Source organism: Elephas maximus, chromosome 4, assembly GCF_024166365.1.
Source record: "Elephas maximus indicus isolate mEleMax1 chromosome 4, mEleMax1 primary haplotype, whole genome shotgun sequence".
Taxonomy (NCBI): Eukaryota; Metazoa; Chordata; class Mammalia; order Proboscidea; family Elephantidae; genus Elephas; species Elephas maximus.
In genome coordinates, this window is record NC_064822.1 from 108,668,831 (window position 1) to 108,685,658 (window position 16,828).

The 16,828-nt window shown below is 42.3% G+C and overlaps 1 protein-coding gene across 10 annotated transcripts in view; it reads right to left on the reverse strand.

Annotated features, from left to right (window-relative positions):
* Nucleotides 1-1,011: 1,011 nt before the first annotated feature.
* The window catches only part of CSAD (cysteine sulfinic acid decarboxylase), a 43,123-nt gene continuing 27,306 nt past the window's right edge, over nt 1,012-16,828 (reverse strand). For all 10 annotated transcript variants that reach the window (XM_049883245.1, XM_049883243.1, XM_049883246.1 and 7 more), the window contains 7 exons: nt 5,333-5,449; nt 5,192-5,256; nt 4,819-4,900; nt 4,183-4,382; nt 3,911-3,962; nt 3,693-3,782; nt 1,012-2,540 (listed from right to left, as the gene is read on the reverse strand). In XM_049883245.1, the coding sequence (XP_049739202.1) occupies nt 2,367-2,540; nt 3,693-3,782; nt 3,911-3,962; nt 4,183-4,382; nt 4,819-4,900; nt 5,192-5,256; nt 5,333-5,449 (780 nt within the window). In that variant the 3' untranslated portion in view covers nt 1,012-2,366. The remainder of the gene's footprint in view (nt 2,541-3,692; nt 3,783-3,910; nt 3,963-4,182; nt 4,383-4,818; nt 4,901-5,191; nt 5,257-5,332; nt 5,450-16,828) is intronic.

Sequence of the window (16,828 nt, forward strand, 5' to 3'; positions counted from 1 at the left end):
AAAAAAATAGGTGATTAAGTGATTTTATGTCCTGTGTTTCTGGCCTTCTCTTAAAACTATTTCCCAAATGGAGATGGTTCAAAGAACTTGAAGAGTTTGTTTTTGTTTTTACTTGCTCGCTTTGCTTTGGGTTGAAAATAAGGATTTTTCTTGTTTGCTTTTTTACTATATTTGAGACATTTTAAGGCATACAGGATCATTTAAGATTAGAGCTTGAAATTCAAATGATGAATATTCTCAAAGCAATTTTATTATTTGGAAGAAATTAAAATACCATTTATAACAAGAACAACAAGTTTATAAGGGAATTATGAATAGAAAGGCTTCTTCTCCCCATATGGTCAAGAGAATTGGGTCTGTGATTTGGATGTTCTTTTGCTATGGTTTGTACAGTCTGTATTTGCCTCTTCAAATAGGTTTGGATGACTTTTACATGACCATTTTATTGTTTTCATAAATGATATTTTTAGGAGTTGGAAATAACAAAAAGTTCTGGTTGGCTTGTGACTAGTCCTTAATAGTTTGTGTAGCAAAATGCCTCTTTCCCAGAAAGTGACAGAGGAGGGATACCAGCCCAGGATTTTAAGTGTTAAGAGGATATTTTTATGTAAGACGGTAGCAAAACCAGAGGATCTAACAGTGGTTTAGTTACTGGTTTTGTTTTTAACTTGGCTTCTGTTGTTTTAATCACAGAAGGAAAATTCTTGTGCATATGTGTATGCATAAGGATTTTTCAAGAATGATAAACAGACAAGGCTCCGCTCCCAAGATACAACCAGTGCGCACTTTGTTTTCAGTTTTACTAAAGTGCCATTGATTTTTGAGCAACTTCACTTCTGGTTTTTGCCCTCCCACAAAAGATTATTGGGAAAAATATTCTTCCCATCTTTAGTCTCTCTTACATCTACTCTCCCCCCCACCTTTTTTCCATAAAGAAAAAGTTATATTTTCCATCGTCTGATTGAGCTTAAAGATAACAAACTTTAAAACATCCCAAGAGACTATAACAGAACTTATAACTTTATTACTTTTCTATTACAAAAGTAATGCATAGTCATCATATAATAAGAGAGGAGCACAAAAGATATAAAGACGTAGATTTAAAAACTGCCCATTATTCCATCCCAGAGAAAACTAGTATCATTTGGGCATATTTCACTTCATCAAACTTTTCCTATGTGTTTTGTTTGTTTTTATTGTGCTTTACGTGAAAGTTTACAGAGCAAATTAGTTTCCCATTCGATAATTTATTCACAAAGTGTTCCATGACATTGGTTGCAATCCCACAAAGTATCAGCACTCTCCCCAATTCCACCCTGAGTTTCCTTTACCCATTTGTCTGGTATTCCTGCCCCTTCCTGCCTTCTCATCTTTGCTTTTGGGCAAATGTTTCCCTTTGGTCTCATATAGTTCATTCTTCTAAGGAGCACTTTCCTCACGGGTGTTATTGTTTATTTTGGAGGCCTGTCTCTTATTTGGCTGAAAGGTGATCTCTAGGAGTAACTTCAGGTCCAAGTAAGAAGGGTGATCAAGGGTCATAGTCTCGTGAGCAACTCCAGCCTCTATCAGACCAGTAAGTCTGGTCTTATGAATTTGGATTTTGTTCTACATATTTCTCCCACTCTGTCCGGGATCCTCTATTGTAATCCTGGACAGAATGGCTGGTAGTGGCAGCAGGGCACTATCTAGTTCTTCTGGTCTAGGCTAGTAGTGGAGGCTATGGTTCCTGTGGGCCATTAGTCCTTTGGACTAATTGTTTCCTTGAGTCTTTGGTCTTCTTTACTTGTCTTTGCTTCAGACAGGGAGAGACCAATAATTGTATCTTAGATGGCCACTTACAAGTTTTTAAGACCCCAGAGACACTCAACAAAGTAGAATGTACAACACTGACTTTATGAGCTATGTTATGCCAATTGACCTAGATGTCCCCTATCCTATGTGTGTTTGAACACAGTTCAGATATTACTGTATATAAAATCTTATATCCAGCTTTTTCAACATTATATTAAAGGCATTTTTTTCTCAGTCAATAAAAATTCTCTTTATAAACATTAATTTTAAGGACAGAATAACATTTCATCATATGAATATACTATGTTTTGTTTTGTTTTAATATATATTCTCTGTTACCTTGAAAACCCTACGAAGCAGTTCTACTCTGCACACATGGGTTCGCCATGAGTCGGAATTGAGCCAGTGGCAACTAATAATAATAACAACATTAAATATTTAGTAGAGAATTTAGACGGTCAATGCATCTAAACAGCGTTAAGGCCACTTTGTTTTCCAGAAAGGAAAGGTTGTTCTTGAGAACACAAGAAGGGAATACAGAGAGAGACTCGGTGACAGGTGGTGGTGGGAGAGGCTCACAGGTCCTGACCTAGCCGTTCCAGCTCGTCCAGGAGGAAGTCCATATCGGCCTGGGTCAGCATGGGGTTGACCACAACCATTCGGAAGAAGTTGGCCCGGGCCCCATGGGGCTGGTAGCCAATCATCATGGAGCCCTCCTTCACCATGCGTTCCTTGAGTACGGGCGCCACCTGTGGGAATGCAGCCTGGGGTCAGGTGAGAGGTGGGCTGGTTTTCTGGCTAGCCCTGCTAGCCCAAGATGCTTTCCCTCCCTATCCAGCCACCCTCCTGAGGAAGCCTTCCTTGCTCTGATCCTGATCACGGCCCCAGTTTACCTTTTGACCACACCCAACCTGCTTTGCCCGCTCTGTTGTTGTTGTTAGCTGCTGTCAAGTTGGCCTCCAACCCACTGTGGATCTGACTGTTGTGATCCGCAGGGTTTTCACAGGCTGATTTTCAAAAGCAGATGGCTATTCTACCTGCTTTTTCCCCCATCTCTCCTATCTCCAAAAGCTATCATTTTCTGCCATATTCTGACTTTTCCCTGATTCCCAACACTGCTTTGGGTCTAGCTCCAAGCCTTAGTCATCCTTAATGCTTTCTCTGCTCTCTTAATTCCTATAATACCTTTCATCTGTACCCTATGATGAAACATGTAATTTATAAAGCTTCTTTGAACACAATGGTTTCAAATAGGTACCCCTTGTTTTCTGAAATAACATTAAAATCTCCTTAAGGGCAAGAAAATGTTTGTCCTTTCGGGTCATCTGCAGCACCTGGTACTGATCTATACTTAGGGACCAAGACAGGACATTCTCCTTGCCTCTAGAAAGCATGGCTGGACTGGCCATACTGGGCTGTTTGGTCCCCAGCAACAGTGAGTAAAGTGCTTCTGTGATCTTTCTGCCTCACATCTCTGTCCTGGGGCCTCAGCTCTCAGCAAAGGCCCAGCACAGAGGTCTAGGTACTGCACACTGGTGACTTCTCCTATAATGCCCCTCTCTGTTATTCTTAATTTCCATAAACATACATTGATCCCCCACCACTGTAAAAAAGAGAAGTTGGTGTTTTCTCCCAGTCCACAACCCCACCTCAGGAGCAAGGGACCAGCAAAGGGAACTGCCATACCACTCAAAGCCAGCAGGGGGCAGAGGCGCATCAGCAACATCAAAACCAGAACCATTGCGGTCAAGTCGATTTTGACTCATAGTGACCCTATAGGACAGAGTAGAACTGCCCCATAGATTTGAACTGCTGACCTTTTGGTTAGCACCCGCAGCACTTAACCACTAAGCCCAGGTCCCTGAAAACCGGTTACACAGAGCCAAGAAGAGAAAACCTACCTTAGCCAACTTTTCACTGTAATCAGGGCTCTCCTGTTTCCCCCGCAGGCTGGGGGGCACGAACCAGAAACACACATTGACAAATTCAGGCTGGGAGGCATGAGGAAGGGGAAGATGTGAGCTGAGGAAGGAGACCATTTTCTCTCTCACTGTCCCTACCTCCCCCATCGGGTCTCTGGTGTGTGGGACAGGCTGGGAATGGGGGTATGGTATCATACCTCCATGACCAACTCAAATCCTTCCCTCTTCTTTATTTCCTCCACCAGGTACCTGTAAACACAAATGGAGGAGAAAAGACAGAAACAGAACCATAAGATACACAGAAAAAAACAGTTGGGTGGGTAGATATGTAGAGACCCACGGAGAATGGAGAATTGGCCAAAGAGACAACGAGAGAGAGGGGAGCGATGTGGGGGTAGCCCTGAAAGCAGGAAAGGAGAGAGGGGGACAGACTCAAAGTTGGAGGACTGGGACCCCTCCCCACTCCTACCGAGCAAGGGCAAAAGCCTGGTCAACACGCTGCTCCAGCCCCTGCCCGCCCTGTGCCTTCCACATGAGCCACAGCTTCAGACAGTCCACACGGCGGCCACACTGCACCACCTTGTCTCCTGTGTCCAGAGCTACATCGTAGAATTTGTCCTGCTGGAACAGGTAGCTGGCCTGGGACCCATGGCAGCTCTTGAGCAGGTTCTGTGTAGGTGTGGAAACACTGTCAGACCCCACCCTCTCCAACAAGGCTTTCCTCTGCGACTGCATCAGAGTATTTCTTAGCTCAGTCTACCCATTTCTCTCCTTAGAATTGGATGCAAGTTGACTCAGGCTCCTTCTTCTGATGTTTTTCCAACACCCAGAGTTCTTCCCAAACTCTACCCAGGATCCCTCCTGTTGCAACTTTAAGCTGGAAACTTTTTCCTTTGCATGAAGAAAGGCCACTGAGGGAGGAAGGGAGGCCAGTATGGGGGATTAGGGTGGTCACAGATATTCAGCTTCAGATAGAGAACACAGCAAGGCCTGGGCTCTCTCTAAGGTGGGGTAGGGGAAAAAGCCGGAGCTCCAGAGTGACAGGTGGAGCTGGACAGGGTTGGGGCCAGGCCAGGGGTTGGGGTTGGGGCAGAGGCAGTCCCACCGAGGTATCCTGGAGAAGAAGAGCTGAGCACTGCAGGCCTGCTGTGAGGAGCTTGTGGGGATTCCATGCCACGGAGTTAGCCCTGGGGTACAGCACAGCAAAGTTGGATCAGTTGGCCCATCTTCAAGCTGCCCAACCAGAGCCCCCATTCCTCTTCTAGATCTCCAGGGAAGAAGCTTTAGTCTCACCTCCACCCACCAGTCAGGAAGACTTCCCATGTCTGACCTCTGACCTCCCAGCCCCAATCAACCATGTCTCTAATCATTCCCACCTGCCCCTTTCCCCCAACCTCATCCTAAGCTCCCTAGTCTATGGCTATTCTCTGGATCAAGGATTTGAAGAAGGGATTCAGGGAGAAGGGAATCATACCTACCTCTGGATTCCATCCAGAAGGTGTCTGTGTGTCTGTGACAACAGGACACTCCCACCCCAGGCGGCCTGCAGAGCAGGAGGAACAACATGGGCCTTGGCCTCGGTTCAGTCCCTCCCATCCCCAGGCCCAAGGCTCACTCACATCCACATGCAGCCACAGTCCATGACGCTGGCACACATCAGCAATTGCCTCCAGGGGGTCAAAGGCCCCCAGCACGGTGGTGCCAGAGGTGGCACTGACCAGGAATGGCACGGCACCCTGTGGCAAAGATGCAGAGGGGAGAAACAGACCATAGGGTCGTCTCAAAAGCTACTCAGAGCCTAGTGCTGGGCCCCAGCTCTAAGCTATTTGCATGTCTGGCCTGAGCCCATTTCAACATCACAACAATATGGTATTGACCCCTTTAATTTGCAGACAGGGACAAAGGGATTCAGAAATATTAAGAAACTTGCCCCAACAGAAGAATGAAGTTGGACCCATACCTCACACGGTACATCAAAATTAACTCAAAATGGATCAAAGACCTAAATATAAGAATTAAAGCTATAAAATTCTTAGAACAAAACATAGGAGTAATGCTTTGGGATCTACTTTTTAACAACAGATTCTTAGGTATGACCCCAAAAGCATGACCAACAACAGACAAAATAGATAAACTGAATTTCATCAAAATGAAAAACTTCTATACATTAAAGGATTTATCAACAAAGTGAAGAGACAACCTACAGACTGGGAGAAGACATTTGGGAATTACATATCTTATAATAATTTAATTCAGACTGTATGAACTTCTAGAACTCAACAACAAAAAGACTCTATTTAAAAATGGCCCAAAAGTGGAAACAACCGAAATGTTCATAAACAGATGAACGGATAAACAAAATGTGGTATATACACATGATAGAATACTATTCAGCCATGAAAAGAAATGAAGTCCTGATGCATGCCACAACATGGATGAATCTTGAAAACATCATGCTGAGCAAAATAAGTCAGCTGCAAAAGAACAAATACTGTATGATCTCACTTATATGAAATAGGCAAATACGTAGAAACCAAAGATTATTAGTGCTAACCAGAGGCAGGAGAGAAGGGAAAGGGGGAGTTTGTCCTTGGAGGGCACTGAGTTTATGTTAAAGGTGGTGGAATGGTTTAGAAAAGGATTGTAGGAATGCTTGCGCAACTTGAAGATAACAGCACTGAATTTTACCTGTAGAAATTGTTGGGATGGCATACCTTTTGTTTTATACATTTTTCACCACAATTAAAAAAGAAAAAAAATAGGGAGGTCAAATCACTTGGATAGATAGTTCACCAAAGAAGATATACAAATGGCCAAAAAGCATATGAAAAGATGTTCAGCTGTCATTAGCCACTGAAACCCAACCCACTGCCATTGACTCATATTGACCCTACAGGACAGAGTAGAACTGCCCCATAGGGTTTGCAAGGAGCACCTGGTGAATTCAAACTGCTGACCTTTTGGTTAGCAGCTGAACTCTTATTAACCACTATGCCATCAGGGTTTTCCATAGCCACTAGGGAAACACAAATCAAAACCACAATGAGATACCACTTCATCCCCACTAGATGGCTATTATCGGAAAAAATGAAAAACAGCCAAGTGTTGGTAAGGATGTGGAGAAACTGACACCCTCATCCATTGCTGGTGGGGTTGTAAAATGGTGCATCCCCTATGGAAAACAGTATGCTGATTCCTCAAAAAGTTAAACACAGAACTATCATATGGCTCAGCAATTTCATTCCTAGGTATATAACCAAAAGAAATGAAAGCTGGGACTCAAACAGACACTTGCACACCAATGTTTATTGCAGCTTATTCACAAGAGCCAGAAGGTAGAAACAACCTGAGTATTCGTCAACCAATGACTGGATGGACAAAATGTGGTATATGCATACAATGGAATATTATTCAGCTATAAAGAGAAATGAAGTTCTGCTACATGGATGACATGGATGAACTGTGAAAATATGGTGAGTGAGATAAGTCTAACACAAAAGAACAAACATTAGATGACCGACTTATATGAAATACCCAGAATAGGCAAATGCACAGGGACCAAAGTTTATTAGTGGTTACCAGGCTGGTTCTTGTTGTTGTTAGCTGTTGTCAGGTCGATTCTAACTCACAGTGATCGGATAGGACAGGGTAGAACTGCTCCACAGGGTTTCCAATGAGCGGCTAGTGGATTTGAACTGCCGACCTTTTGGTAAGCAGCGGAGCTCTTAACCACTATGCCACCAGGGTTCCATTCCAGGCAAAAGGGGGCAGCAGGGACACGCCTCATTTGAAAGATGAAACCAAAATCAAACCTACTGAGTAATAGTTGGGCTGGGGGAAATTGGGCAATATTACTTAAGGGGTACTGCGTTTCTGTTAAGGGTGGTGGAAAAAAATAGGAACTACAGAGTGGTGACATCTTCGCAGCAGATTTACCCAGTGGAATGCGTCTTTTGATTTCTTGACTGCTGCTTCCATGGGTATTGATTGTGGATCCAAGTAAAATGAAATCCTTGACAACTTCAATCTTTTCTCTGTTTATCATGATGTTGCTTATTGGTCCAGTTGCGAGGATTTTTGTTTTCTTTATGTTGAGGTGCAATCCATGCTGAAGACTGTGGTCTCTGATCTTCATTAGTAAGTGCTTCAAGTCCTCTTCACTTTCAGCAAGCAAGGTTGTGTCATCTGCATAACACAGGTTGTTAATGAGTCTTCCTCCAATCCTGATGCCCCATTCATCTTCATACAGTCCAGCTTCTCGGATTATCTGCTCAGCAAACAGACTGAATAGGTATGGTGAAAGGATACAACCCTGACACACACCTTTCCTGATTTTAAACCAATCAGTATCCACTTGTTCTGTCCAAACAACTGCCTCTTGATCTATGTAAAGGTTCCTCAAAAGCACAATTAAGTGTTCTGGAGTTCCCATTCTTCACAATGTTATCCATAATTTGTTATGATCCACACAGTCGAATGCCTTTGCACAGTCAATAAAACACTGGTAAACATCCTTCTGGTATTCTCTGCTTTCAGCCAGGACCCATCTGACATCAGCAATGATGTCCCTGGTTCCACGTCCTCTTCTGAAACCAGCCTGAATTTCTGGCAGTTCCCTGTCGATATACTGCTACAGCTGTTTTTGAATAATCTTTAGCAAAGTTTTGCTTGCGTGTGACATTAATGATATTGTTCTGTAATTTCCACATTCGGCTGGATCACGTTTCTTGGGAGTAGGCATAAATATGGATCTCTCCCAGTCAGTTGGCCAGGAGGCTATCTTCCATATTTCTTGGCACAGATGATTGAGCACCTCCAGCACTACATCTGTTTGTTGAAACGTCTCAATTGATATTCCATCAATTCCTGCAGCCTTGTTTTTCGCCAATGCCTTCAGAGCAGCTTGGACTTCTTCCTTCGGTACCATCGGTTCCTGATCATATGCCACCTCTTGAAATGGTTGAACATCAATTAATTATTTTTGCTATAGTGACTATGTATATTCCTTCCATCTTCTTTTGATGCTTCCTGCGTTGTTCAATATGTTCCCTGTAGAACCCTTCCCTATTTCAACTCAAGGATTGAATTTTTTCCTCAGTTCTTTCAGCTTGAGAAACGCCAAGCATGTTCTTCCCTTTTGGTTTTCTATCTCCAGCTCTTTGCACATGTCATTACAATACTTTACTTCGTCTTCTCGAGCCACCCTTTGAAATATTCTGTTCAGTTCTTTTACTTCATCATTTCTTCCTTTTGCTTTAGCTGCTGGGTGTTCGTGAGTAAGTTTGAGAGTCTCCTCTGACATCCATCCTGGTCTTTTCTTTCTTTCCTGTCTTTTCAATGACTCTTGCTTTCTTCATATATGATGTCATTTCACAACTCATCTGGTCTTCGGTCACTAGTGTTCAACGCGTCAAATCTACTTTTTTTTTTTTAATAATTTTTATTGCGCTTTAAGTTTACAAATCAAGTCAGTCTGTCACATATAAGCTTATATACACCTTACTACATACTCCCATTTACTCTCCCCCTAATGAGTTAGCCTGCTCCCTTCTTCCAGTCTCTCCTTTTGTGACCGTTTTGCCAGTTTTTAACCCTCTCTATCCTCCCATCTCCCCTCCAGACAGGAAGTGCCAATACAGTCTCAAGTGCCCACCTGATACAAGTAGCTCACTCTTCATCAGCATCTCTCTCCAACCCATTGTCCAGTCCCTTCCACGTCTGATGAGTAGTCTTCGGGAATGGTTCCTGTCCTGGGCCAACAGAAGGTTTGGGGACCATGACCACCGGGATTCTTCTAGTCTCAGTCAGACCATTAAGTCTGGGCTTTTTATGAGAATTTGGGGTCTGCATCCCACTGTTCTCCTGCTCCCTCAGGGGTTCTCTGTTGTGCTCCCTGTCAGGGCAGTCATCGGTTGTGGCCGGGCACCATCTAGTTCTTCTGGTCTCAGGATGATGTAAGTCTCTAGTTCACGTGGCCCTTTCTGTCTCGGGCTCATAGTTATCGTGTGACCCTTGGTGTTCTTCATTCTCCTTTGATCCAGGTGGGTTGAGACCAATTGATGCATCTTAGATGGCCGCTTGTTAGCCTTTAAGACCCCAGACACCACAGTTCAAAGTGGGATGCAGAATGTTTTCATAATAGAGTTTATTATGCCAATTGACTTAGAAGTCCCCTTAAGCCATAGTCCCCAAACCCCCGCCCTTGCTCCGCTGACCTTTGAAGCATTCAGTTTATCCCGGAAACTTCTTTGCTTTTGGTCCAGTCCAGTTGAGCTGACCTTCCCTGTATTGAGTATTGTCCTTCCCTTCACCTAAAGTAGTTCTTATCTACTAACTAATCAGTAAATAACCCTCTCCCACCCTCCCTCCCTCCCCCATCTCGTAACCACAAAAGAATGTGTTCTTCTCAGTTTATACTATTTCTGAAGAACTTACAATAGTGGTCTTATACAGTATTTGTCCTTTTGCATCTAATTTCACTCAGCATAATGCCTTCCAGGTTCTCCATGTTATGAAATGTTTCACAGACTCATCACTGTTCCTTATAGAAGCGTAGTATTCCATTGTGTGAATATACCATAATTTATTTAACCATTCATCTGTTGATGGAACCTTGGTTGCTTCCAGCTTTTTGCTATTGTAAACAGTGCTGCAATAAACATGGGTGTGCATATATCTGTTCGTGTAAAGGCTCTTATTTCTCCAGGGTATATTCCTAGGAGTGGGATTTCTGGGTTGTATGGTAGCTCTATTTCTAACTTTTTAAGAAAATGCCAGCTAGATTTCCAAAGAGGTTGTACCATTTTACATTCCCACCAGCAGTGTATAGGAGTTCCAATCTCTCCACAGCCCCTCCAACATTTATCATTTTATGTTTTTTGGATTCATGCCAGCCTTGTTGGAGTGAGACGGAATCTCATCATAGTTTTAATTTGCATTTCTCTAATGGCTAATGATCGAGAGCATTTTCTCATGTGTCTGTTAGCTGCCTAAATATCTTCTTTAGTGAAGTGCGTGTTCATATCCTTTGCCCATTTTTTGATTGGGTTGTTTGTCTTTCTGTGGTTGAGTTTTAACAGAATCATATAGATTTTAGAGAAGAGGCACTGGTCAGAGATGTCATAGCTGAAATTTTTTTCCCAATCTGTAGGTGGTCTTTTTACTCTTTTGGTGAAGTCTTTAGATGAGCATAGGCGTTTGATTTTTACGAGCTCCCAGATATCTGGTTTCTCTTCAACATTTTTAGTAATGTTTTGTATTCTGTTTATGCCTTGTATTAGGGCTTCTGACGTTGTCCCTATTTTTTCTTCCATGATCTTTATCGTTTTAGTCTTTATGTTTAGGTCTTTGATCCACCTGGAGTTAGTTTTTGTGCATGGTGTGAGGTATGGGTCCTGTTTCATTTTTTTGCAAATGGATATCCAGTTATGCCAGCACCATCAAATCTACTCTTGAGATGGTCTCTAAATTCAGGTGGGATATACTCAAGGTCATATTTTGCCTCTCATGGACTTGCTCTGATTTTCTTCAGTTTCAGCTTGAACTTGCATATGAGCAAATGATGGTCCGTTCCACAGTTGGCCCCTGGCCTTGTTCTGACTGATGATATTGAGCTTTTCTAACATCTCTTTCCACAGATGTAGTCAATTTGATTCCTGTGTGTTCCATCTGGTGAGGTCCATGTGTACAGTCGCCATTTATGTTGGTGAAAGAAGGTATTTGCAATGAAGAAGTCATCAGTCTTGCAAAATTCTATCATTCGATCTCCAGCATTGTTTCTATCACCAAGGCCATAGTTTCCAACTACTGATCCGTCTTCATTTTCAACTTTAGAATGTACCAAGTATGAATGTAGGAAAATTGGAGGTCATCAAAAATAAAATTGGAACACATATCCTAGGCATTAGTGAGCTGAAATAGACTGGTATTGGCCATTTTGTATCAGACTATCATATGGTCTACTATGCTGGGAATGACAAATTGAAGAGGAATGGCGTCACATTCATCTTCAAAAAGAACATTTCAAGATCTATCCTGAAGTACAACGCTGTCAGTGATAGGATAACATCCATACACCTACAAGGAAGACTAGTTAATATGACTATTATTCAAATTTACACAGTACATCAACAGGGAACTCCCAGAAATTCAATCTGGATTCAGAAGAGGATGTGGAACAAGGGATATCAGTGCTGATGTCAGATGGAACTTCGCTGGAAGCAGAGAGTACCAGAAAAATGTTTACCTGTGTTTTACTGACTATGCAAAAGCATTCAACTGTGTGGATCATAACAAATTATGGATAACATTGAGAATTCTAGGACACTTACTGGTGCTCACGAAGAACCTGTACTTAGACCAAGAGACAGTTGTTCAAACAGAACAAGGGGATACGGTGTGGTTTAAAACAGGAAAGGTGTACATCAGGGTTGCACACTTCCACCATACTTATTCAATCTGTATGCTGAGCAAAGAGTCCAAGAAGCTGCATTATGTCAAGAAGAACATGGTATCAGGATTGGAAGAAGGCTCATTAACAACCTGCAATATGCAGATGACACAACCTTGCCTGCTGAAAGTGAAGAGAACTTGAAGCACTTACTGAAGAAGATCAAAGAGTACAACCTTCAGTATGGATTATACCTCAATGTAAAGAAGACAAAAATTCTCATAACTGGGCCAACAAGCAGCATCATAATAAATGGAGGAAAAATTAAAATTGTCAAGGATTTCATTTTACTTTGGATCCACAATCAACAGCCATGGAAGCAGCAGTCAAGAAATCAAATGATGTATCTCAACAGGCAAATCTGCTGCAAATGACCTCTTTCAAGTGTTAAAAAGCAAAGCTGTCACTCAATAAGGTGCACTTGACCTGACCCAAGCCATGGTATTTTCAATCGCCTCATATGCATGTGAAAGCTGGACAATGAATAAGGAAGACCGAAGAAGAACTGATGCCTTTGAATTATGGTGTTGGCAAAGAATATTGAATATACCGTGGACTGATAGAAGAATGCACAAATCTGTCTTGCAAAAAGCACAGCCAAAATGCTCCTTAGAAGAGAGGATGAGGAGACTTCGTCTCAAGTACTCTGGACATGTTATCAGGAAGGACCAGTCCCTAGAGAAGGACATCATGCTTGGTAAAGTAGAGGATCAGTGAAAAAGGGGAACACCCTCAATGAGATGGACTGACAAAATGGCTGCAACAATGGGCTCAAACATAACAGCAACTGTAAGGATGGTGCAGGACTGGGCAGTGTTTCTATGGCGCACAGAGTCACTATGAGTTGGAACCGACTCGATGGCACCTAACAACAACAACAATAAAAGGATGGCTATAATCAACGAGATGGATGTTATGGATTGAACTGAGTACCCCCAAAGTATGTATTAGAATTCTAACCCCTATCTATACCTGTGGATGTAGTATTGGTTGGGAACAGGATTGTCTTTGTTATGCTAATGAGGCCGATCAGTGCAGGGCGTGTCTTAAACCTAATCTTTCTGAGTTATAAGAAGAGCAGATTAGACACAGAAGGAAGCACAAACGGAGGAAAGATAAAAAACCAAAAACCAAATCCATTGCCTCATAGTGACCCTATAGGACAGAGTAGAACTGCCCCATAGAGTTTCCAAGGAGTGCCTGGTGGATTTGAACTGCCGACCTTTAGGTTAGCAGCCACAGCACTTAACCAGTATACCACCAGGGTTTCCAGAGGAAAGATAGATGCATGTAAAGATCGTGAAGATTGACAAGGAAATCGAGGAACACCAGGGCTACAGAAACTCCCCAGAACTCATAGAAAGTGAGCCTTCCCCTACAGCCAGTGTCTTGAATTTGGACTTCCAGCCTCCTAAACCCACTTGTGGTATTTCTGTTACAGCAGCACTAAGAAGCTGAGACAACAAATAATAACAAATGTTGGTGGAAATGTGGGAAAATTAGAACTGTTTAAAAACTACTGGTGGGATTGTAAATTGGTCCAGCTACTATGGAAAATAGTCTGACAGTCCCTCAATAGATTAAATATAGAGTTATCATATGACCCAGCAATTCCAGTCTGGCTATATACCCAAAAGAAATGTAAACATATGTTCACACAAAAACTTGTACATGAATGTTCATAATACCGTTATTCTTAATATCCAAAAAGTAAAAACAACCCAAATGTCCATCAACTGATGCATGGATAAATAAAACGTGGTATGGCTATATAATGAAATATTATTTATTTAGCCATAAAAAGGAATGAAGTACTGATACATAATACAACATAGATGAATCTTGAAAACATTATGTTTTCAAGCATAAATGGATATTATGTGAAAGAAACCAATCATGAAAGACCACTTATAATATAAATCCATTTATAAATGTCCAGAATAGGCAAATCCATATAAACAAAAGTAGTTTGGTGATTTCCTAGAGCTGGAGAGAGATACGGAGGTTGGGGATTGATGGCTGAAAGGTACAGTTTCTTTTTAGGATGATGAAAATGCTCTAAAATGGACCGTGTTGATGGTTGGTGAATATACTAAAATCATTGCATTGTATACTTTAAATGGGTGAATTACGTGGTATGTGAATCATATCTCAGTAAAACTGTTACCAAAAGAAGTTCAAACAATAAGAAGTGGAACTCCACTATTCTAACTGCTGCCCATTCAGCTGCTCAGAGATAACATCTATATGCCAATGAATATAAACTTTTCTAAATAACAAAAATGGACACCCTGGTGGTGTCGTGGTTATGAGTTCGCCTGCTAACCAAAAGGTAGGCAGTTCGAATCTACTAGGTGTTCCTTGGAAACCCTACGGGACAGTTATACTCTGTTCTTCAGGTTCACTGTGAGTCAGAATTGACTCGACAGCAACAGGTTTGGTTTTTTTTTTTAAATAACAAAAATAGGCTCATAGTGTCCACAGTATATACTTTATATAGGAAGATATTCTCATGTTAGTATAAATATTCCTATCTTATTCTTTTTAATGGCTATACGGTACTCTAATAATAATAGTAACAACAGTAGCAGCAGCAGCAGAAATGGAAACTAATATTTATATAGTACTTCTATGTGACAGGCACTGTTTTAAGTGCTTTGCATATACTAATTCATGTAATCCTTATAATAGCTCTATGTGGTAATGTCAGCATTACGCCCATTTTACAGAGGAAGAAAGTGAGTCACACACACACACACAAAAAAAAAACCCACACCTGTTGATGTCAATTGCTTTTGACTCATAGAAACCCTATAGGACAGAGTAGAACTGCCCCATAGTCCTTCCAAGGGGTGGCTGGTGGATTCGAACTCCTAAGCTTTTGGTTAGCAGCCAAGCTCTTAATCACTGCGCCACCAGGGCTCTAAGACACACAGATATACCATAATTTATTTTCTCTACTGATAGACATTTTAAGTTGTTTCCATTTTTTTTTTTTAATTTTACACTTTGCTCCAATAAACATTCTCATGCACAGAATTATATACACTTGTGATGATAATTTATAGCATAAATCCCTAGCCCTGGAACTCCTGAGTTGGTGGATAGATACATTTAAAAAAGTATATGTTGTTGTTGTTAACGCTGTCAAGTCAGCCTTCAAGTCACAGCAACTTGTTGTTGTCAGAGTAGAACTGCTCTACAGGGATTTCCTAGCTATAATCTGCTCTTTTATAGCTCCATGGAAGAAAGGCCTGGCAAACTGCTTCCGTAAAGATTATTCTGCCAACACACGTGTTGCTGTGAGTTGGGGGCTGACTTGATTGCAGCTAACAACATATTGTTTTTTAAATGTATCTATCCACTGACCCAGGAGTTCCACTGCTAGGGATTTAAGGAATGAACAAGTCTGTCTCAGAAGAAGTACAACCAGAATGCTCCTCAGAAGCAAAGATGGCGAGACTACATCTCACATACTTTGGACGTGTTATCAGGAGGCATCAGTCTCTGAAGAAGGACATCATGCTTGGTAGAGTAGAGGGTCAGTAAGAAAGAGGAAGACACTCAGCGAGATGGACTGACACAGTGGCTGCAGCAATGGGCTCAAGCATAACATCAATTGTGGACATGGCGCAGGACCAGGCAGTGTTTCGTTCTGTTGTGCACAGGGTCAATATGAGTCAGAACCAACTTAACGACACCAAACAACAAGGAGCTGCTGGGTGGGTTTGAACCGCCACCTTTAGGTTAGCAGCCAATCGCAAACTGCTTGTACCACCCAGGCCCCTTAAAAAATTGTATTAAAAAAAAAAAATTGCCATCCAGTTGATTGTGATTCACAGCGCCCCATGTGTTAGAGTGGAACTGCTCCATAGGGTTTTCTTGGCGGTATCTTTTAGGCCTTTCTTCCACGGTGCCACTGGGTGGGTTAGAACAGCCAACCTTCAGTTAGTAGATAAGCACAAACTATTTATGCCAACTGCCCTCCAAGATGATTGCAGCATTTTACATCCCCTCAACGTGCAGCAGAGTGCTAGTGCCTCCGCATTTCCCACCACTCACAGCCTGCAGTCTTTACCGCTGTCCCACTATCTTCCTCAGCATCTCCCTCTGCATAGAAGCCTTCCCCACTGTACTTCAGGCCCCCAACACCTGCCTGTGGTGCTGCCTGGGACTCCATTCAGTGACTCGATCTTGCCTGTCAGACTCTGATCCTGCCTGGGTATCTCAGAATCCCTGAGGGTAGCCCAGAGAGGCCTGGGCCCTCAGGTTCCCAGGGAGCACTCCAGCTCACAGGGGAGATGGGCATGAAGATCAAGAAGAGGGACGAAGGGAGTTGTTATTGCATTTAAACATGTCCCCAAAAATACATGTTATAAATCCTAAACCCTATACCTGTGGTAACCCTGGTGGCATAGGGTTTAAGAGCTTGGCTGCTAACCAAAAGGTCGACAGTTTAAACCTACCAGGCGCTCCCTGGAAACCCTATGGGGCAGTTCTGTTCTGTCCTAGAGGGTAGCTATGAGTCGGAACTGACTCGACAACAGCAACAGGTTGGGTTTTTTTTCGTTTTTTTTTTTTATACCTATAGTTATAATCCCATTTGGGAATGATTTGTGTTATGGTAATGAGGCAGTAGTAGGGGTGTTTTAGGTTAATCTCTTTT